The sequence below is a fragment of the Coffea arabica genome, chromosome 11c (genome assembly GCF_036785885.1).
Source record: "Coffea arabica cultivar ET-39 chromosome 11c, Coffea Arabica ET-39 HiFi, whole genome shotgun sequence".
NCBI lineage: Eukaryota > Viridiplantae > Streptophyta > Magnoliopsida > Gentianales > Rubiaceae > Coffea > Coffea arabica.
Window position 1 is genome coordinate 31794378 of NC_092330.1, and position 24365 is coordinate 31818742.

General features: G+C 33.8%; 1 protein-coding gene across 2 annotated transcripts; it reads right to left on the bottom strand.

Moving 5' to 3' along the window:
- Positions 1–14899: 14899 nt before the first annotated feature.
- LOC113717227 (uncharacterized) lies at positions 14900–22694 on the bottom strand. Of its 2 annotated transcripts, XM_027241943.2 has the most exons (6): positions 22485–22694; positions 21948–22101; positions 20734–21348; positions 17528–18023; positions 16824–16905; positions 14900–15266 (listed from the first exon to the last, which is right to left on the bottom strand). In XM_027241943.2, exons 1-6 carry the CDS (start codon positions 22527–22529, stop codon positions 15063–15065), a joined length of 1596 nt encoding a protein of 531 aa, XP_027097744.1. In that variant the 5' UTR covers positions 22530–22694; the 3' UTR covers positions 14900–15062. The 2 variants fall into 2 exon arrangements, with proteins under 2 accessions (XP_027097744.1, XP_027097745.1); XM_027241944.2 differs by lacking the exons at positions 21948–22101; positions 22485–22694 and adding an exon at positions 21432–21568.
- Positions 22695–24365: the final 1671 nt, after the last annotated feature.

Here is a 24365-nt window from a genome sequence, read left to right on the forward strand (position 1 = left end):
AGTAGCTATTGAAGCATTGGATGATTTACTTAAAGACATCATGAATTCAAGCGAAATTTTTAGAGGAAAGGCAGTGATTTTTGAGGAGATTTCAGGCAAACGTTACCAATTGTTCGTACTGGAACTAAGGTTGAAACAATTAATGCTTGCTTGAGTTGCAAAAGTTACAGTTAACTGAAAACATGAGAGCAAAACTATATCTATTATTTACGCAATTTCTATTGAAAATAGGAGATGGTTTGGGACAAGTACATAGTGGTGATTTAGTTGTTATACCATCTTCAATTTTGATCAAGTACACCAATGAACCTGATGCACTTCAAAGACTAATAGATGCTGTATATTCTGATATTAACAATATATCAAAAAATACAGTTTTATCTTTGAACAGAGCAATACTCACAACAAAAAATCACTTTGTTGATGAAATCAATGATCTGATGATTGAAAAGTTTCCAGGAGAAAGCATTGAATACAACAGTTTTGATCAAATAATTGACTCAAATCATCAGGCTGAATATGTTGATTTCCTTAGCACATTAAGTCCAAGTGATTTACCTCCTCACAAGTTTGTACTTAAGCCAAATGCACCAATAATTTTGTTACGAAATCTTGATCCAACCGAAGGGCTATGCAATGGAATAAGACTAATTTATAAATCTTTGAGTAAAAATATGATTCATGCACAGATAGCAATCGGTCACTTTGCTGGCAAAGAAGTCTTCATACATAGGATTCCTTTGCAACCTTCAAATAATGAGGAATACCCTGTTCCCTATAAAAGGATTCAGTTTCCTGTTCGATTATGTTTTGCTATGACTATCAACAAATCTCAAGGACAAACACTTGATTTTGTTGCTGTATATTTGAAGAAATCTGCATTCTCACATGAACAATTATATATTGCTTTGCACCATGCAAAAACATCCAATGCTGTGCGAGTTTTGATTAAACCAGAATATTTTAGCTCGCATGATATTGATTGCACAAAAAATATAGTTTATAGAGAAATGTTGGACCAATCTTATTATTTATTTCAAAGTAAATATCCATCTTTACTTGCTGCATTTTTTCTATTATAAAATCTATAAATCTCAAATGAAGATTCATATATGCCCTGACTTTGTTCTGTTGTTATTACTTCAGGACCAGATGAGCAGATGTTTGTTTGAGATACTCAATGTCAATAAACAAACTGGACCATGGACTGTTCTTGTTCAGGTTGTTGAAAGAGGAAAGTACATGTGGCACGCACTGCACCCTACAAGAAGTTTCGTTGATTCTTGTTGACCGACTCTCAGGTATAACATAATATATGATATCTACCTATTTTTTGTTAGTTTAATTACTAGATAACAATGCATGCTATATATCATGAAATAGGGGACAAGAGTATCTGATGTCCTTTACGATACTTGCATCAGACAATTCTACCACATGGTTTGACTATTCAGGAGATATTATGTTTCAAATGCTTCACTGATGGACACTTCTGTCAACTTCAGAATTGATGATTATCTGTTTTCATGGGCTATTAACAATGACCCTTTGATTGAACCTTATGAAGAACCAGTTCCACCAGCATTACCATGTCTATTTGAACTCACTCGGTTTGATGATCTGCATAAATATACAGACACAGAAAATCTACGAAGTAAGTTATCAATACAAATTCAAAATTCTTACCTTATCAGTTATAACAAAGATTGTGAACAATATTGGTTTAGCACCACTAATCATAGCAATGAGAGTTAAAGTGATAACCTTTAACTGTAAGCATTCATTTTTCATACATAATTACAGTTTAGCAATTATTGTCATACATATACTACCTTTTGACTCTGTGCTTTTTTCTTCAGCTCTTTCCTTAACCTCTCAGTTATCGTCTTGTTTCCTTTACAATCTTCCTCTGCCTCTAAAAATGCAGCTTAATCAATGGTGAACAAAAATTTTTCATATAGAACAATCATTTCAAATTTACATAGCATCATACCTCATTAACTCAGTTTTTTTTTTGTTTCATAGAAAAAAAAAACTTAAACCTTAACTACTGTCATATAGCTCTATATATCTGACTTTCTTTTGTTTAGGTTTCTTGATCACAAACAAGAATTGAAACAACTGCTTGAGGCAAAAACACACAAAGATCTTTCCATCTTGCTTCCTCCTCCAAAAGAGGAAGACATTAAAGAGATACGTAATGTACTAGTTTCATTTGATACCGTAAGTTCCATTCATACACATACAGACACACATTTATTAGTTACAGTGATGAGTATACTGATGTTCGTTAAACTGATACTGTTAATTTTGTTAAAATCCTTGAAAATTTATAACACTGAATATTTTTTCACAGCAAAAGACTGCTTGGATACGAGCTGTTACAAGTTACATTCCTGGACAGGCAAAGTGTTGGTTCACAACTTGCATGAATTGTCACAAGAATGTCAATGCTCTAACAGAATGGATTATAACCTGTCCATCATGCAATGAATCCACTCATGTTGAACTAAGGTGACACAATGTCAATAAAAATTACAATAGAGTAGATTATATTACGTATTACATTTTCAAGCTTTGCTATTAAACTAACTGCAGAATACTTCAGATGCCGTATTGGAATTAAGCTAAATTACTAGACTAGAAGCATGAACTGCACTATCTATACTCCTGATGCAGAAAAGCTGATTCCTCATACTGTCGTTCAACGTCAAGATGCATACCAAAGTGTAAGTTTAGAAAGGTTTAAATTGTACAACTACATAGACTGCATGACCAATTTTTTCTCTACAATAGCTACTTTTGCTTTAAGTCAAACCAAGCAAACAGAATAAAAAATTTGAACTCCATCTCTATCATTATGATGAAGGCATTTACTGGTTCAATTTTCATAATTCCTTTTGTATAAATTCCAAAAACAAAATTTGAAATATTATAGTCAATCATTCATTTCTTTCTATAGCATACATTATTCTTTGTTCATATGATTCTCTTCAAGATCACTTATTCTCTACTACTAGTTCTGTTTATTCTAACTACTAAGTTTTAAGTTTTATTCATTGCCTCTTGGTTCAATCCTTTTCCCGCTCTTAATTGCATATACTTCTTTATGTCTATTCTCCACTTCGAAGTTTAACATTTATAACATTATTTTCATTTCGTTGCTATGTTGTAAATGTTCTAGCATGCTGACTAGCAAGTTATAAAATGTTTGGTATGAGTTATGTGCTCTATTGTATCTCAGATTCAGTTCTTTTCCCTCTTTTAACTACATACACTTCTTTATTGTTTATTATATACTTCGTCTTGTTGCTATGGTGTAAATATTCTAAAATGCTGAAGTATTCTAAATAATCTAATCAAACTTGTGACTGTATATATAGTATAACAGTCAATTAGATACAAAGAATCTAACATAATTTCTATGTTGAACAAATTACACAGAGAGTGCATTTGGATTTGGAACTCGTAGAATCTATCAGCAACCATACAATTAATTGCCTGCTTTGTTGGCTCCTATGATGTACAATATCATGGCCAAGCACAAAAAAAGAACACTATTGGCAAAGCCTACACTGTGAAAGAATTGCCTCAAATATTGCTAGGTGTGAACAATGACAAGCTTTTAGAAATCCGGACCAACATTCTTACACCAGCAATCCTGGAATGAAACCACAAACCAAAGGAACAAAAACAACCAAATTAGTACTTGAAAAAATTACTGCACCCGCTTCTGCTGTACACGACAAGTCAAGCCTGAAGACTTCAACAAAAAGAAGGCTGTCCTTTGAGCAAGAAACCATAGCCACTTTAACTCCCTCTGCACATGAAACATCAGCAGAACTCCCACAAACCCATCTTGAGGTGCATTCTTCTATTTTGCTACCAGAAAGCAACTCTTTAGAGAAAAATGCAGAACCAAGTCCATCAAAGAAGCTGAAGAACATCGTTGAGTCTGAGTAGTTACCATGTCTAAACCAGAAACAATCTTTTGTTGGGTTCTCCTTTTGTCACATTGTGTAAACTTTTTCTTTTGTTGACATATTATGATCCATTATCTTTGCTTGACAAACTTAACGGATCATAATATATCTTTTGTATCCTTTGGAAAAAGAACATTATAGATTAGCAATGTGAATCTATCTGAACCTATAAAACTTGAAGCCTACTTTAGAATTTTATATTTCATCAATTATCCAAATACTAACGCATTAAGCATAGTCTTCACTATAAACTGCATAAATTACATAAACTGAATATTTAAACTACATAGATAAATATTTTCTGACAAACCTGTAGATTCTGCAAACTTATGCAAAAAGCAAACTCATTTGTCTGATCAAATTGAAAAAATAAAATAAATCATTATTCAAGTCTACTTAATCTTACTGCATACGTGTCAACTTACGCAAAAAAATTGAACTAAAGATCTTTGAAAGACAATTATACTTCTAAAGAATCATTACAAACGGAATACCATTCACTGACTCTGAGATACAGCAGATGACATAACTTACACCACAGTGAATTTAGTCACATAATCATATGACTAACAAGCTAGTTCCAACATCTTTTTATGTGACTTGCAAGGTTAGTATTGCATATCACTTATTCAATTTTTACCTAATACACTAACCTCCTGCCATCTATATTTGTCCTTATATATACCTAAGACTTTCCTGTCTTGAGCACTTATTACTCACAAATATTCACACTCAATCCGTGAAAAAAACAGCTAGGTCTGCATTCACTCTCAAGCTATACATGTCTTTTTCCTTCCATTCTTCTTCTGCAATTTTATAACTTGCAACTTATAAAAACAACAAATTCTTCTATTCTTCTTCCACGATTTTAAACACAACCAGTTTTTCTATTCTTCTTTTGCATTCATGATAATATCTTAGCAGAAAACAATGGCAATGGCAACTTGCAACTTAACTGAAATCAAACCTTATTCTGCCAATTGGACTACAATCATACAGGTAATTGAAGCAACGCCTGTTCGCACCACCAACAGATTTCCAAGAGTCAGAGGATAGCGTCAATTCTTGCTCTCAAATTCACAGGTAGATATATCATATTACATAGCATGCGTTTAAACTTTACATCATTTACATAGAGATTCAGTTTTGCTAGAAATACGTTAATAAACTTAAAATTCTTCAGGGAATTACAGTTTAAGCGATCATATTTGACAATGACATTCCACTTGTTAATGGCTTATTGATTCCATTCAGAAAATACTATATATCCAATGCACAGTTCAGTTCAATCAGCGACCATACTGGATCTTGACATCTATAACTCTCATACAACCAATCAATGAATTGGAAACTCCAACTATTCTACCATATTTGCCTTTGGACAACATTCCCAACCTGCATTTTCGTGCACACATTGATAGATATATAAGTATTCTAATCTTTCATGCATCTTTTCTATTCAGTACTATTGTTTATATTAACATTACACATTTAACAAAAAATTACTTTAGATATATTTGTCATAGTGATCTATGCTTTACCAGCAAAAGAGGTTCAGGTTCAGAGACAGACAATTCTAGCCAGGGATTATATTATCTTCAATCAAGAGTACAACATCATTCACTATAAAAACATTTATAGTTTACTTGAACTATAATAATCATCTACTAACCACAAAATTTTCTCCTTTTTAGAAGAAGACAACTACTTATGACACTTTACAACGATTTCCAAACTAATGAAGGTGCTTCTATCACAGCAAGAGAAGAGCCACCTGTTGTCCTAGCATTGAGGCTTATAGTGACTATAGAAAACTGTAAGTTCCATTAATTTCCAAACTTTTGCATGCATTGTTTAATTTGACAATGAAATTCTCCTCTTCCACCTATATTTTACCTAGATCTGTCATTGGCAATGCAACCAACATCTATCATAATGGTAGCACCTGATGTTCAAGAATCAATAGAACTCAATCATTGGTAACCATAAAGCCTTACTATTATATTTCATTAACAATTTCACACCATAGCTTCTGCTACTTATACCCACATTGTCACAGGTCCACAACAATCTGTCATATTTAGCCCAGCTCATTCATGAAAGAACCTTTGCAACTCCAAAAGCTATTCATCCTCCAGTGCAGGACAGTGAAATCATACAAATCCAGATAGTCCTTCATCCAACAACAATGGTAGACCTTTAATAGTCCAAAGTGTCCATTTGACTCTTACAATTGCTGCACCACAATCACCTAAACATTTCTTGTATTAATAGCAGCAGAAACCAACAACCTGGATTACAGGTAGAGCTGAAATTAACTGCATAGAAGGACCATTTTGGTATTCAGCCTGCCTTCTATGTCTTCAGCCTAATGATTTCACAGACACATTGGGAATGAAATGCCAATCATGCGAAGTGGAAATTAACCCTATTCCCAAGCAAGTAACAAATGCAATTACCACATTGATACACTTGATACTTGAATACGTCTTATAAACACAAAATATTTATCATTTTCATAACTAACAAAGCAACTTGATCATATAGAGAGCCTGCATCTCCCTTATCATAATTGATTCAACTACTAAGATACACATCGTTTCATTGGGAGAAGCAGCTGAAACACTGATGTGCATCAATTCCAGTCACTTGCAACAAATTGACAATAAGGTACAATATTTATCTAAAGCCACATTCATTACTAAAATTTTTAGTTGCAAAATACTTACTATTTTCCATGAACAGAACCTGAATCTGCTACATCACATTACTCAAGCTATCCAAGGTAGAATACTACTTTGTTACATCAAAACATCAAGTCCATATGAAAAAACAACCAAAGGCACCGATCATGTTATAATTACAAGCTACAATGAAGAAGAAGTCGCACCTCTTCTGCGCGCTTGACAGAAACCAAAAATACTGCCTACCATGAAACTTGTATATAAATTTTGTTTGGTCTATAACTACCTATCTTTTGCTACTCATAAGGAGCCTGTATTAAATACAATGATGTTTTGTTTCATAGCTTAAGATAGCTGATTCTTGAGTCCTGATGCATACATAAGTACTATAGTTTCTATATGCTTACATGTTGACTGCATTAGCTACGTTGCTCTACTGTATTTTTGGTGTCTAGCCTCGGCAGGACTTATTGCTCCTATTTACACTTTTGTGTTGCTTGTATTACGCGAACGCGTTACTCCGAACTTCACCTAAACTTTTGCCCTTTTATTTAGTTGAATGATAACTCTTGCAAGAGTATCAGTTGATTAATTCGTATGTTCCATGCTAGAATAAATAGTTTATTGCACTTATATTAGTTACGGTCAAAAAAAACTTTTTTTTTACTTAATCAAATTTACATCACAAATTTCTCTCCTATCAGCCTCATAAACATAACTAAAACTTTTGCAAGAGGAGGATTAAAAGAAAACCTACGTACTTATGTGCTCCTTCCCAAGTGAATTGCTTAGTTTCAAAATTGCAACAAAAAGTGGATGACAAGTTTTTCTTCATTTCTCAATGTATATTTGTTACTCATTTCTTTAGAGACGCAAATTTCAGCCTACAACTCAATAAATACAGGAAATCAATTACGTTAGTGTGTGGGTGGTGGTGTGTTAATTTGTTGATAAAGTGTTATATATCAATTACGTTCTTACAGAATCAAATTTTTGTTAATATATTTCTTCTACCGTCTACATATGCACATGATGATTATCTTTGATAAGATCATCTTAATTACAAAGGGCAATATAAAAGAAAAAAATATATTTTCTAAATTTCAAAGGGTTCAATTATGATAAAACTTTTAAATTTATATTTTTATAATGTAGGAAAAAATATCAAAAGGTATAAATCATATCTCAAATAAATATTTAAAAAGGAAACAAAAAACTTTTATGATTTTTGTTTATTTAAGATTTTTCACTTTTTTTTAAAAAAATTTGATATCTTTACTTAACTTGCGACCATAATTCAATAGAATGGTCTCCTTACCATTTATTGCTTTTTAAAATGAACTATTTTATAACATTAAAGAAAAAAAGTTAACCTTCTCCTTTTCATGTTACTTGATGAACTCTTGTTTGCATTATACTTCTTTACATAAACGTTTAATGCTTTATTCTACAACTAAAATTTCCAGACATCTTGGTAGCAATGAGTACATCTCAATGGGCATTGGCTGTGCATAGCACAGCCTACCCCTACTAGTATATATATATATATGAAAGTAGCTATTTTAATTACAGTGTTTCTCACTCCTATGTGGCATGCCTAATTGAAAAGAATTAATGGATTGTGGATCACTTGGGTTTTATCCATACTGAATCCTATTTGGATTATACTCCCTCTGTTCCTTATTAGATGTCCTAATCCATTGTTTCTTTTTATTTGTCATTTTATGATATCAAGAAAGCATTTATGAACTTTTTTCTAAATTTACCCTTGCTTACCCTTTCAACTTTCTTGAATTGGAACTCTAAATAATTAAATGCAGTATTTGTAGTATTAACAATAGAAGTAGTTGAAGAGATGAAGAAATAAATTGAAATGTGTCTATAAATTGGGATTGACCAACTCCATTACATAGTCATCTAAAGAAAATGGAGATCGATAAAGATATCAATGTTTCAAATTCTATAAAATTGTCCAACTCAAGTGTAGTGTTCAGTGGAGAAAAAAAGAAAGTTTCTCTAAATTTTGACTTGAATGTACCTCTAGATCGTGGGTTCGACTTGAACAAATTTCCAGACGAAGGAGATGAAGCTTTTGCAGAAGAAGAATTTCAGCAAGTGGTTAGGATCATGTTAAAAGTTTATCTTCCCAAATTCTATTAACTCAAGGCCAATAAGACATGTCTCCTTCAAAGTCCTTTCTTGTTCGACTTTATTTTGCTTCATATGATGGCCTACTATTATTTTACTTGATGTCATGGCTGCTTACACCATATAATAGGTAAAACTAAAATGGACAAGCAAAAAAAAAAATTACTGGCTTTTACTTGATGTCATGGCTGCTTATCACATGAATTGCAATTCCCACGGAAAAATACCAAAAACAAAGCATAGAGACACCGGAGAAGCATCAAATACGTGCTACTTTGAACCAAAACCCCAGAAAAAACAAAACAACATATTTAGTCATTAATCATTACAAAATTAACTTGGCTATCAAAAACTTAAATAATCAAGAACTTCTTGCACTAATGTGGGATTACATTTCATCCGAGTAGGGAGTCGGCCACATCTTTCTAGCACTGCTTTCTTACTATGTGGGATCTTATATTTGTTGGAACCTTTTGCCTTCATGATTTCTATCATGCATGTCTGAAGTGTTAAGAACATTTTGTCAAATTCCACAGTGGAGAAAGCTTCAAATGACTTCACAATAGCATTAACAAGCTCATCAATTGTTGTAGGTGCTTCCTTGTGTTGTAATGACTGAATTGCATGAAAGAACCCAAAATCTAAGACATTTAAATCCAGAGAATTTGCTGGTTGATACATCAAACGAATATCAAACCCATCTTCTGTAGCTGCTCGACAAAAATCAGCATCATCAATGCCAATGTGAGTTCTTGCATTATCTTGTTGAATAAATATTGGCTGCCTTAGATCATCTCTTGGCCACTTTGCTTTGATGGCAAGTAACACCTTTTCAATTAGAAACGATTTTATAACTTCTTTATTTATCGAAGTTATTGGTTTTGTTTCTAATGTACCTACAGATCTATTAACACTAGTTCTTTTGGCTGGCTCTTGAGTGACGAATGGGAAGATACCAATTTTTCCAGAAAAGGATTTCAGTCCTTTGTGTATCAAATCTTGGACGACTTATAGCAGCTAAGAACATGACTTTTGGAATGAAATTTTTACTTTGACAAGTGCGTAATGGCTCTTCCTCATCTGGTAGCAAGTAATAGTTTTCAGACTTCTTTGACATGTACAACCATTTTTCATCGATATGAATAATGTTATGCATACCCATGAAAGTTGGATCATGTGGTATGCTGCAACTTTCCAGCACGGACAAACAAAATTGCAGTCGACATCTTTTGTTTTCTTCCTTTAAATATGGTCTTATGCCATTTGAGTGATGCCGTATAACTCCAATCTTTAGAAGTCTAAACAATGAGGTCTGATTTGTGTCTAAAACGGAAGCTAAAGATCGAATAGATGTCCTCTTTGATAAGGGGGTCTCACGAAATCGAACCATGTCAATCTGAACTCTTTTTTGTCCACAATTTTTTGTCTTCCTATGACACACATCACCACTGTCCTTTGCTCGTTTGCAAATATGTTGAATAGTTCTCAGTGAAACTGAATAAGATGATGCCAATGTCAAGAGAGTACCTTATTTCACTTTTCCAGCAACACTTTGTTTCAACAAAGCACAATGTATTCTTTTGCGTTCTTCATTGGTCAAAGTTTTAAGTTTCCTTGTGCGACCACCACTTTGTGCTTCTACCACTTCTAAATTTGGATTGTCATCACTGACATTGTTATCTAGTTAAGAATAAAACAAAAATAAGAAGTTACTGGTACATATAGGTAAATAGGAGTCAATAATATGGAAAGAAATTGTAATACCAGCATTCAACTTTGGTTCCGCCAATTCTATCACTTCGAGATTTGCTTCTGTTTCATCTTCTGCACATGGCTCTTTGTTCAAGTCAAAAAGGAATTGACTTGAGGATATCGTAGTTGTTGGAGGACTTTGTTTAAGGTCAAAGTCAAGAACAAAACCTTCTTCAATAATGCAATTAAGATCTGGCAATTGATATTGCAATTCCTCTGTAGCAGCTTCTTGAGCCTCTTCACTATGAATGTTAGAATCTGCCCATGAATTATTTAAATCGATTTCAAGTACAGGCATCTGATATCTTTGCCTTGAACCCATGGATAAAGTAAGTTGTTTTGAATAGATTTAACGTCCAGCATACTTATAATGTCAAAGTCTTTTATTTTTTGGTGGAAATTAATATTCAAATTTTGAGATCTATGAAAACAAATTTGGTGGGAACTATTCAGATCTTCAGATTTAATCTATTGATTGAGAAATGTGAGAGAGAGTAAATGACAGATAGTATTAATTAAGTATAGTTGAAGAGAGATAAAGGATAATTTTGAGAAGTAAAGTAAAACTTTTGTTGACTTTTAGAAAATAACAAACTTTCTTAATCTACGAGAATTAGTTATTCAGGCCATCTAATAAGGAACGGAGGGAGTAATTTTTAAACACCCTTTTATTTTTCTTTCTTTTTCTTATGATTGAAAGCCTTTGTTTGTTACCATATTATTTTTGCAAAGTTAAGAAAGAGTATTTGTAGGACAAAACAAGAGTAAGGTGTGAAACGGCGGTCTTTTTATCTGTCAAAATTAGGTGGATTGTACTATATTGCGAAAAATTAAAAGTTAAAGGTAGTGAATTGCAAAAATTAGAAGTTTAGGGTGTAGTGCTCAATTTGGAAATAGTTTATAGGTGCAAAGTGCAATTAACCCTTTCTAATTTTAAAATAACTTTAAAAAAACTAATCTTATTTTAACTTTATCTTATTACCTTAATAATTAACCATTATTTTCTTCTGAGCCAGTATATATGATATACTGAATTTTGATCATCAAAAATTCATAATGAATCTTTGACCCACAATTAAGATTATATGAAACTTTAACCACAAATTAAGGAGGCCATGAATGAAGTATCAAAAGCTAAGATTTCAACAATTCTTAGATTTACACTCTAAAGTACCAAAACTCATGGTACTTTTATATAGAGTATATATACTATAAAATCAAATGATTCACAAATCCAAGAACAGTGGGATTTAAACAAACATCTTTCAAATTGATGTCTTCAAAAACTTACAAATACAAACTTAAATGAAGTCAAATTATATAACCAACTATAAATACTAATCATACTATTACAAAAACAAAGAAACACATACAAGGCCTGCTAACATATAAGAACCACGCGTTCACCGAAAGACAACATAAAGCAAATATCAAATCATCAAGTATACCAAATGTCAACCACAACAAATGTAACGTACAGATCCATGCATTTATACATCTAACATAACTAATGCTCCTACATATATTATATTTACAAAAGCTACATAGCATCTATCTAAAGCAAAAATTAGCAAATTTTCCACCTTGCAAATGCCACCTGAGCAATTGGAGTTACAAAACTCACTAAAATACCATCGCTTCACCTCCTATATAATCAATTTCACTCTAATACAACACAGTTCAAACTAATAACTTTTATAGTTGCCTATCCGCATCTCAATCAATTGATTTATATTCCATATATTCCTTATAAAATTTTTTACATGGAACATCATTTTACTCTAGTTAATTAATTATCCAAAATGCGGAATAACTGAATAACTGAAAAGTTCAGTTCACAAGCCAACAAAATTTATCAACAGTACATATTCACATATGGATCGGTAAGAAACATGTTACTTCTTGTTTCAGTATAAATCACGTTTATTAAAAGGATTAATCTTATATATACTGTCAGTGTATACACTATCACCATTAGATATATAAAATATGTGCAAAATTTGAATTTACCCATCTAACCATGATAGCGTGTACACTGAAAGTGTGTATAAAATTTACTCTTATTAATATTATTTAACATGATCATGAACTTATTATTTTCAGGATGACACAATTCAATCATTTGTTTATGGCAATGAGACCACCTATTTAGACAATCGGCTCCAAATCAATTCAACCTACTATATTGTCAATACAAACATCTAAACACTACTACCAGCCGATGCCAATTAGGAACATGTCCTTATGGGATAATAATAACAATCCAAAGTCCAAACCTTTATTCAAGGAGTCCAAAGCATTCATTAATTGCCAACTCAATCGAACCTTTATTCAACGAGCGCAAAATATTCATTAATAATTTAATTGCCAACTCACAATGCCCACAATTATACATACTTTTTTGTTTTAGCGTTATTCTCACTCAATGACGATCGAACCATAACTTCTCTTCCACACGATCTCTCTATCTTTATATTAAACAAAAAATTATAAAATCTAAGATATTATTATTTCTGCAATTACAGGCTTACTTTGCATAGTCATCCATGCATTTTGGAGCCAGAAGTATACAAATACAAAAAAAATTGTTATCATCAACAAAAAGTACATCACGCCAAATGTTAATTTTAATGATTTGGAGAGGATACGTTGAATTGAACGGTACGAGGGGAGTGACAGTAAGTAAGAGGTCAGAAATCTTGAATTGAAAACTTCCACTTACACTAAAAAAAAAAAAAATTTAATGATTTTAGCGATTCTTTCACATTGACTAAACAATTAACCACTACGTTGCTTTTTGCAAGATGAGACCAATGATTCTTACGATCAAGGAAAATTAAATCCATACCGACGAAGTCTACTTGTAGCAAATAACTCACCAACACCCAATTATTGTCATAAACCGATCAAAACTCGGCAATCGTCATGCTAATACTAACAATTTTAATCTCTCCACAAACTTTTTAAATTTCGCCTATCAACAAGTTCAATCTTTACAGGACTTTCTATTGCAACTAAACGATCAACTATTGTCTTTCAATCATTCCATGGGCACAACATTTAAGACGCTGGTTCCACTAAATGGTTGCACATGGACCAGCCTAATAGCAGGTTGAGCAAAACAAGGCCCCATTGTATATACATGTAAATATGCAATAGTTCATAAATTTAAAAAAAAAAAAAAAACGCTTTTCTTATATCCAATCTATAGCAAACTCTTGTGTTATTAGTTGATTCACCTAGAAGAAAAACATAATCTAATACAAACAACTTATTAATATGGGCAACCTGACACGCAAGTGTCAGGCCCCATTTCAATTATAGACCAAGGGCACCAACTGTTGTCAGTAATAACTGTTCTAAACGATATAATATTTTCTGAATAAGATGCAACTCTACGTGAACTATTTATAAAACTTAACAACTGAGATACAATTATTATATATGGGACCCACATGAATAGTAATAAAATATCAGATCCCTGTTGTAAGGATGCACAAAAAATTTATATAGAGTTACAAAACGTTTAAAAAATGTTACACTGCTTAGGAACGATTGCTACTGAAAACGTTTAAAATTTATATAGGATGGACAACTATCCCTTATTAAGTCCATGAGTGAAGCCATTTTCCAGGGCCGTACTTTAGACCTTTGCCTCACCAAGTTGAGAGTTGAGACTAGAGATCAAGTCATGAGATTACCCCTTGCTAATCCTTGGAGGTAACTAGCCTTGACTCTCCCCCCACCCCCCCCCCCCCCCCCAAAAAAAAGAAAAACTTTTTCTAGATCCATTTATACGGGTCATTTGACTGTTAAATAGTAATATGGACAATGTGAGCACGCTTGCCACCAAAATTTATAAGCAGATGAAGTATTGATTTGCATGATTCCAGTATACGAGGACAGTGAGCTTGTTCGTGTTGGCACTTGTTTTCCTCACAGTATTTTTACTTGTTTAACTTCAGAGGTTAATTAAGTGACATTCCCGAGCAACCTGCACGAATTGAGGTGGTACTGGGTAGCAATGTACCAACAGATTCTGGAGAAAGTAGGAGAAAGCAGCAGAGATCAACAGGGATCCCGACCACATAAGTCCAAAACAGGCCGACACCACACATGATCACCACACATGATCAACACCAAAGCAGGCCAACACCACACATGATCACCCATAGGTGTTCCCAAGGACTAGAGCCAGAAGCGCGACCTCAGGATCGCAAGCTGATATTTACACTCTGAATAAATAACCTTTATTTCTTTGTCTATTTTTCCCATGTTGGATGTGATTATGAGAGCTCTACTATCAAATTCTGCGATATTTAGGCCTTAAAATACAAAAACAAAAAAGGTAGGGGGCCAAATCAACATGATCTTAGTTACAATATCTCATGACGACGACCAGTTAGGTTTTTTTTTACAAAGCACACTGAAATGAGGTATACAAGGACAACTACACGAAACATATCATTTGTAACAATGGCCGAAGGATTTTGCTTCAAAAGCACCAATGGCAGCAGGAAAATGAATAAGGCACGTGCCCAGTTCTGCGAATATATTCTGCACGCTGCTCTGTTTTAGCAGCACAGCGGTTTCTCTTAGCCTCTGCTGCTGCATGCTTCTCGTCAGCCTTGTGTTGAAGAGTTGCCAGCTTGCTCATTAACTTATCTTGTGCTTTGGCCCTCATTCTCTCTACTTCCACCTGAAAAACCATGAGCTATAGTTACGATCATGTAATGTCAGCACCAAGAAATAACCAAATATGAGTTACTTCAGAAGGATTAGACACTTGAGCAGATAAAACATTCACGTCCTACATGCAATGTATGAGAACTATTTCTGCCTTTTTCCAAATTGTTAAAATGGAACCATGGAAATTGTACCACCAACTATAAACTTCAAACACAAGTAAATTTTGATAAAAGTTATCTATTAATTTGGTCGTCTAGAATTTGACTCCAAGTCTCTTGAGGTGTAAATCACATCATACATAAATCTCATGATGCCATCTAGTGACAGTTGTACAACTTTTCTACCAGAACTTTGAACCTTATATGATGCTACATACGAAATCTAGTTCCAACTGCGTTTCTTTTTTTTTTTCTCTTTTTAAATAGTTAAGTCTTAATAAATAACTGGAACTAGTACGGTTATAATTGAGTTCTAAAATGGATTACTGAGTAATCTACAGCTTCTATAACTTGCGACAGAGTGATGAACAGGCAGCAAAGTTCCTTAAACTGATCTTAGGGGTTGTTTCCCCATAACTGCTTTGAATTTGAGGAAGTAGCAACTGTGTAGTGCAATTTTGTATCACTGCTTTTCGTATTCCAGTATTCTATCAGACCTTGGAATGTTATATAAGCTATTTCATGAGATCTGTTAATTATGGGTGGTTTGTGTATTTTAGATGAACAATGGAATGAAACAGGGAGAAAGGAAATTTTTCATACACAAATCACATATCATGTCTGTATCGCTTGTCTTAATTTTTCATCTTATGATTGAAGATGAGTCAACAATTTCCTTTACCTGTTCCAATCTCTCAGTCTAGTGAAGTAGTAGAAAAGAAGCAGATAAAGATGATGTAATTTCAGCTGAGCACTTGAAATTCATTTGCAAAAACTTAAATAAAAGTCCTCTCATTTGAATGCAAACTAGGGGTGTTTCTTGAATACGAGCTCGACTCGAACTCGATACTCGAGCTAATTAAGTCGATCTCGAGCTCAAAAACATTAAGCTCGTTGGCTTGCGAGCGGCTCACGAGCTCAATTATATATATATTTTTTTATTTTTTATTTTAATAGTAAAATTACATATATATCCCTAATATTTTATTATTTATTAAAAAAATATTATTTTATTCATTTTTAAAAATAAATAATTATTTTTTATTTTTTAAGCTCGACTCGAATTTGACTCGAGCTCGAGCTCGATATTTTGAACTCGTCGAGCTTGAGCTCGAGTTCGAGCTTCACAAAATTAACTCGAGCTCAGCTCGATTAGCCAAAGCTCGACTCGAGCTCGGCTCGTTTGCACCCCTAAATTGCAAACCACAGTACATTGCAGGAGAGTATGTGAAATCTGTAATGTTTCAAGATTCGAGGTTAAACAATAAACAAATAGAATTATAAATAAACAATTAGGGCCAATGAACATTCTGAAAATTGTTAGCATGCATGTGATATAGAAATCCAGAATGCCGTGCACATCTGCAATCTGGTGTACAAGTTTCAGGGGGGAACCAAAGGGAACTTGCCTCAGTTTTTCGCATTTCAGCTTCTGTCTTTGCTTTCTGGTGATTTTCCCATGCTTGTATCTTGATTTCTTCCCTTTTGAACCTAAATTGAAAGATCCACAGTACTTTCCGAGTCTAATTAGACAGCATATAATTCAGAGACCCCAGCCAAACAATGAAAATAATAATACCAATCAACTTGACTTTCATGTTCCATTGTTAGTGCTTTAGATTGGCAAACTTTACTGCATCACTATATAAGCCCTCCAAATGACATATTTAACTCTGATCAGTTAATTTGCTAGTTTGATATACACATATTTAAGAATTCTTGTAAACCTTTTTTTGTTGAGACAAAGTCTAGTCAAGAATTGGCAGGTAATATCCCCTCCTTTCTACTATATTATCCTTCACTTTAGATTTACATTCAACTTTAAGTTCTGTGTCCTTTTGTCAATTATGCACATGGATTTACATCACACCTGTGACTGATTGCCGATATCTAGCATGTAGAACCACAGCAACATCTTCCACATGCAGTATCCAGGAAAATATTGTATTTACAGAGACCAACATGCAGAAAAGCATGAAGAACTGACAGAGCAGTTTAGATTGCAAAAAGCAAAATGTAACACAATAACTCTTGCTGCTGTATATAAAGCAGCAGTCACATTCGGTGAATGAACCATGCTTAGAATTATATTAAAGTATTTTATAGAAATAACCTGGCCATGTATTTCGCTTTTTCTGCTTCCTCCCAAGCTGCAGCACGTGTCTCAATGACACTTTTAGCTTCTTGTTCTGTTGATATAGTTTTTACCGATGCTGATGCTTCTTTATTTTCATCATCCTTTCCAGCCCAGGCAGCTATGTTCATCTTACCCAACTGAGTTCCCAGGACCATGATCTCTCTTCGAGTCTTCATCTGGAGTTCCTTTTCAGACCACTCTTTTCTGTCAGGATCTAAACACTCATTCGGAGGATCAATTGGAGACGGAGCTGGGGCATCTCTTCCTGGAGTTGAAGGCCTAGAAGAATTAGGACTTCGGGCTGGCGTTGTTGCTCTCACAGGTGTTCCAGTCCTCGAAGGCTCTTGGCTTGCAATTGGAGTCATTTCTGTACCCATGTCTCTCATTGACACAGACCTAGCAGTTGATGGTGGTGGTATGAATGTTGTTGCACTATGGATGGAAAGAGATGAATCATGGCGGCTCAGGTTAACTGCAAAAGAAAAATTTATTCAGTTTCTGGATTTTAGATCAATAAGAATATTTAAAGTAGGTACTTTCATACAAGGAAGTAAACATCCTTAGAACATACATGCATCTTTGCATAAAGTTCTACTAAAATAATTCGAGTATATGAGAAAAATAGTGCTGATTGTGATCTAGCTTGTGAGTTCATGTACAATAGACTGACCATGATATCAGCATGCTCAACAAATCAGAGCACACAATACTTCAGTCCACATGATGACAGATTGAGCTATAGCTTGATCTTACTTTCAATCTGACATTATAACTGCGCTGCGTTGCATTATTGCAGTCCACACCATAAAGGTGGAGACATGCAATTAAAGCTGATTGATAAGCCTTTTATCCCAGAAATTTACCAAAATTGAAGTTTCAAATGCTTCAATTTTTTTTTTGTTCATTTTTTAGTCACTAGTTTAAAATAGGTATGAAATTACTTGCGTGGATTCAATAAGATTTCCAAATGCATTGTGGCTGAACAATATTTTTCAGCAAATCCGTGTGGCAGATCTGGTGTTTTATATATAATAGACAATTTTATATGGGTAAAAGGTATTAACTGATTTGTGAAAGAAACCTCAAGGATTAAATAGGCTCAGCATTGAATGATAAAGGACCAAAATGAACAAATTGAAAGTTTAAAGACCCGATGGAACCTTTTGAAAAAGTTAAGGACATTCTGAGCAATTTACAACCTAACCAAGCAAGGCATCTTGAGAACTATCATGATTGATATGGGTAAAACTACATCATAAGTGTTCGTGTTGAAACTTGAAACTTAGTATTGCAACTAATATTTCAAGAGGGGCCTTGTAATAGTATTACAAATGTATATGCCTATATTTGGACGCTAAGGAGACATTGGTCTAGTGGCTAAGGTTAAGGCCCAGGAATTACAAGTCCTGGGCCTATATTTTTAAAAAAAAAGCCTATATTTGGACATGCAATCTAGATAAGCTAAAGCAGTTACGTGGTAAATTAAGGTCTTTTTTTGTTAATAGAGAATGGTCCTTGAGTGAAAATAATATAAAAATTCTTGACAGCCATTCTGAGTCTAGCTATGAGTTATCTTATATTAGTTTCATTATTCTCATATTGAATAAAGATCCATCAAAAGGGTGAAGAGAAAACAGAGGCAAAATGTTCATTTAGGATTATTGGCTGTAGTTCCCACCTAACTCCTCTTAACAAGAAGTAGTATTCAAGCAAAACATGTTTTTCTGGAGACAGCAGAAGTGCAAGAAAAATATCCAGCATACTCAAATTAATAATTGCAGAGATAAACAAGATAAGCATAGTGATAGATTGCTTTCTACATACATAGAGAGAATAACTTTGATAATCTAAAGCTATCCAAACAGGCAAGAAAGTTAATAGGCAAAGAAGAGAAGGTAACTTGACGATATCACTTTTCAGAGATGAAGTAGGTTTGACCCTATGACATTTATCCTAGACATCAGTACTGAATTTATTTTTAAAGAAAGAGGCCCATTGATTAGCATGGAGATTCATAGTTGTATCACAAGGGCATTGATCCTTTGATTTATCAATTGAGCTAGGAAGCTTGAAGAAGCAGCTGATCAATCCATTATGTTTTAAATATCTCACTGACCAGTAGTTATCTGAAGATTGACTCAGATTTAAAAAAAAAAAAAAACAAAAAGAAGATGAAAAACACAAAGCAAACAAGGCAAGAAGCAAAATCTAGAAGTCCTTTTAAAAAAGAGTAAATTTTATATGTGTATACACTAACAGGTAGAAGTTCGTAAAAAGCAAACCAAATTAAAGAAAGCACCATGATCAACTAGTCATAAGTTCATCAATGATGCAAATGAAGAGAATTTCTAGGGAAGAAACACAAAATTAACAATACAAGGCACCAAAAGACGCTTTAATATTTTGTACCAAATTTGAAGGTCTAGAGCAATCTTTTAGTAAATCCTTAAAGCAAACTAAAGCACTATTTAAGTATAGACAGATTTGCTACCTTTTTCAACTCTATCTTCTTCAATAATCCAAAATTGAAAATATGCTTTACATGAAAGCTTAGGCATTGAAAGATGTAAACTTAATCTTTTACACAAAGCAATCTTCACCATATTACATAAATGCAGATACTTAATTGGAAATAAAAGAGATGCCGCGAGCATAAAGATTAATATGTGCCCTCTGATAAAAGATTAGATACAAAAGCAGGGATGTATAATCATCACATGAACCACAAGGAGTTTTAGCTTTCAAGGTTTTAACAGCCATGTCCTGCCAGTTTTCAGAAATTTAGGGTTGTTATTTAAAGACTTGAGATACTCATGATAGAACAAAGTTTTACCTAAAGTTTTTTTTTTTTTTTTTTTCCAACCAGATCAGTTCATTGTTGCTTGAAGAAAATCTTTTCACTTTTTGTTACAACACTGCATTAGTCCAAGAATTCTGAATCAATGATAGAATGATCAAGATCAGAATTCTGCCAAAAAAAGTTAGATTTTTTATTTTTAGCTCACTGATATGACAGATATGAAATAGCGCGATTCCAGGTTACAGAATTTTTTTTTTTTTAACCCAAGATTTACTTCATTGGACTAGGATAAGTACCATGGACATCATCCAGACCGTAGCTCAGATAAGAAACTTGAGAATTCTAATAGGCAAAGGAATTGATGAAAAGCATATTATCTTACTTGCTGACTCTCCGATGCAATTTTCCATCATGGGAACTGGCTTGCTGTATGATTCAGAAGCAAACTGATTAGAATCCCAACTCACAGACTTCTGCACTCCGGTCTCCTTCTTAGCTTGGCTAGTGTCAATCCGCTTGGTATCCGGTTCCTCATATGGTACCATTCTCTGATCAGGCACTTCAACAACCACCTTGGTAGATGATTGCCGGCTACCATAACCAAATTGACTGAATTTCCGCAATCCAATCCCTTGATTGACCTGGCCATTCTTCGGATGGCCAGATGTCGGGCTTGCTATCCACTTTTGTGCATCATCCCACTTCGATGGTGCCGGTTTTGAAAAGGGTGCAAGAGGCACTCTTTGTGGTGCCCGATGGTCAGACTTCTGGAACTCAAAGACTGATGAAGACACACTCATACTATCAGTCCCACTATCATAGTGGAAAGAACTGTCATCTACAGACCTAATTCTTGAGCTACTAAAGGAGTGATCCTTCACTCTACCATCATAAGTGATCTCCAAGTTGACTGACGATGCTGGTGCTGTCAAAGTTGTGTACTCTGGAATCACAGTCACGACATCTACATCTTTGCAATTATCATAACTAATAGCCCCTGATTCAACGAACATGGATATATATACATCCGAAGTCAGTAACTGGTCCATTGAGTCAAAATAATTAAAAATTATCAGATACCTTTCCTCGCAAAATTCCAAAGCAAGCAAGTCTTGACTCAGTTTCCCAGCTTTCAAATTGAAAGAAAACAAAGGATTCCTTCCTTTTCCTTTTTCATTTTTCCCTTTCTTCCTTTAGCCTTACTATTCTATTCAAGCTTGGCTATAAGCATCTAAAAGTCAAGAAAAGAAAAAGGAAAAGAAAACATGATATTCACGATTGAAGTCATCATGGTCAAAAAAAGAGATCTTCCGTAGGTCCCACTTGAATGGAGATTCCAAACAGATTGAACATCCTCATACCCTTTTACTTTTTCCATCCACGAAGCAAATCATTTGCCCTAAATTATCCAAATTGACAATGGCAAGTCAAAATCCTCATACCCTTTTTACTTTTCCAGCTAAGAAATGAAAGCATTTCCACCAAATTAATTATAATACCACAGAAAGTAACAACCTTTACTCCAAAGATGCACAACCATGAAAATACACATAAATGTCGTATAATAACATGATCTAGTGAACAAAAATGTCATACCTGAATCATGGATCTCAAAATCTGGGGATCTTCTCATAGAAAGGCTAGTACTCTCGAGCTCCTCATCTTCTTCTTCCTCTTCGTCTCCTCCTTGTTTTCTCTTCTTCTCTGCTCCTGTCCCCAATATCATAGTCCTCAACTTCCCAGGAGATAACTATAAAGCAATAAAACAACAACAACAACAACAACTGTTTTAGGTGGAAAAAACAAGAAAAGCCAACTGAAAATGATGGAAAATGGTAGCACTTTGGAACTAAGTGTTCAAAGATTTGACAGATCAAAAGGGTTTGTTTTATTTCTTGAAGCAACCAACAAAAACAAACAAAAAAATTTATTGCAGTACTACTACTCTAGTCTAAACAGAGCTGAAAATGAAATGTCTGCTGCTTTACTTGCAAACTACAAAAACTACAATCACATTGGGAAAAGAGAAAGTTGTACTACTACCTACAATTCCTTTAACAGTGACAAATGACAAAGGCCAAAAGAATAAAAAAAAAAATAGACAAAAACCCAAAAGAAAAAAAAATGATAGACCTGCTTCTGCTGCTGAGGTCTCTTATGGATTCTTTCATATTCCATTTTAAGTACTACTATTAATTGCTCTGCTGATGAGTACTTCAACTGCAATGCAATTAGTATGTTTTAACTCCTTACTCTTTTAATGCAAGTGGGATGGACATTTGGGGATTGGTTTCTTGAAGGAGTAATGGGTTTTTGTGATGATGGAGGAGGGGGTGACTGAGAGAATTGGCAAATGGTATCTGAAATCTGAAATAGTGACACAGACGAAATGGGGCCATCTGAATTCTGTTCAGTTGGGTGGAATTTGGTGAGAGAGTACGTTGTGTAGTCACGAGTCATCGGGCAATGATTTTATGCCACGTGTTCTGCAAAAGTAAAATGTGTATTTCTTCAGTCTAAACGGAGAATCTTGACTTCACCCTTTTGATTTCTCCCAAAAAATATATATATATACATAGGGCAATGATTTCTCCCGTCATTTGCTATGCTAGGACTTGAAAGTAAACTTGCCACTTTTTGGATTTTGATCAAAGGATGAAGTAAGATACAATTATTAAGTCTAGAATTTCTCTTAGAACCAGATGCATACATATATACATACAGGAATTGGGAAGCTTTTCTGGCTCAAAAGCAAAATAAGTTGACATTATTACATGACAAGAATTTTCAATTATAATCTTCAACAACATATGTTTGTTCAAAATTGACTAGTTATTGTTTCAAGGGGTTGTTTATTAATTTTTCTTCCAATCTGTACTTCTACTACCTTATTTTAGGTTTCAAGGGAAAAAAATTATTTTCAGTAGGCAGTTTTTCTTGAATTCTGAAAGGGTAGAGGTGAATGAGAACATTCTCTAACTTGAAAAGCATGAGAAACATGTGGAAAGAAAGACGATTTGTAATATTATTTTTAAACTAGAAACACCAACATGTTTTAGTAGTTTAGTTTAATGAAGTCAACATAACTTAAACAAGAGGAAATATAAGACGTAAAGGTAAAGAATTAGAAGTCAACCACAGGAAAATTAAAAAGAAAAAGGATGGAATTGGAGTTAATTATATCGACATAATCGTGCTTGAATTTTTTTTTTCTCAGGTCCAATTCAACGTTGCACTCAATTATTTTTGGTTAAAATCTGCCAATTTACTTGCAAAAGAAGAGAGGAGGGGGGGGGGGGGGTTGTGGAGAATTCCAACTATTTGAACCATGCAGGGCCGAAATATCAATAGAATTTTCTGCCAAATGTCAAGAAATCAACCTTACAAGGGAAAGGAAAAAAATCTTCCAGGCCATTAAATTATATCCTGATTCAACTTTTGACCATCAAACTATTTTTTATCTCAATGTAACCACTCAACTAATTAATCAATATATCCATGGTCCTTTCATCCAAACTAAATACATGCAATTTATGTGTCAAAATCTAAGGGCAAATATATCCCTTGAATTTTTCGACCTGAAAGCAAAAAACTCTTGTGGCCATTAAACTATTCCGCTCGTACATTTTTTATCACTCAAGTATTTTTTTTATTTTAATATAGTCACTAAACTTTTAAGTCATTCCATCAAATATTGTTATTAATGCTAACAAAACGAGCTTCGCGTACATATCGCGTCCTTTGGGATGTGTAGTGCACATGCAACTTATTCTATTACATTAACATTCAGTTTGGCGCACAATGACCACTAATATATAGACTTGGGGCTTGAGTGGCCATTTTAAATAAAAAATATATATAATTGAGTGACTAAAAGCATACGAGCAAATATAGTTTAGAGGTTGTTAGAGTTTTTTGCCAACTCAGTGGAGATTTTTATCCTTAGGTTTTGATACATGAGTTGTACATGTTCAGTTTATTTTGTAGATTGGGAGCAAAATAGGCTGAAATAAC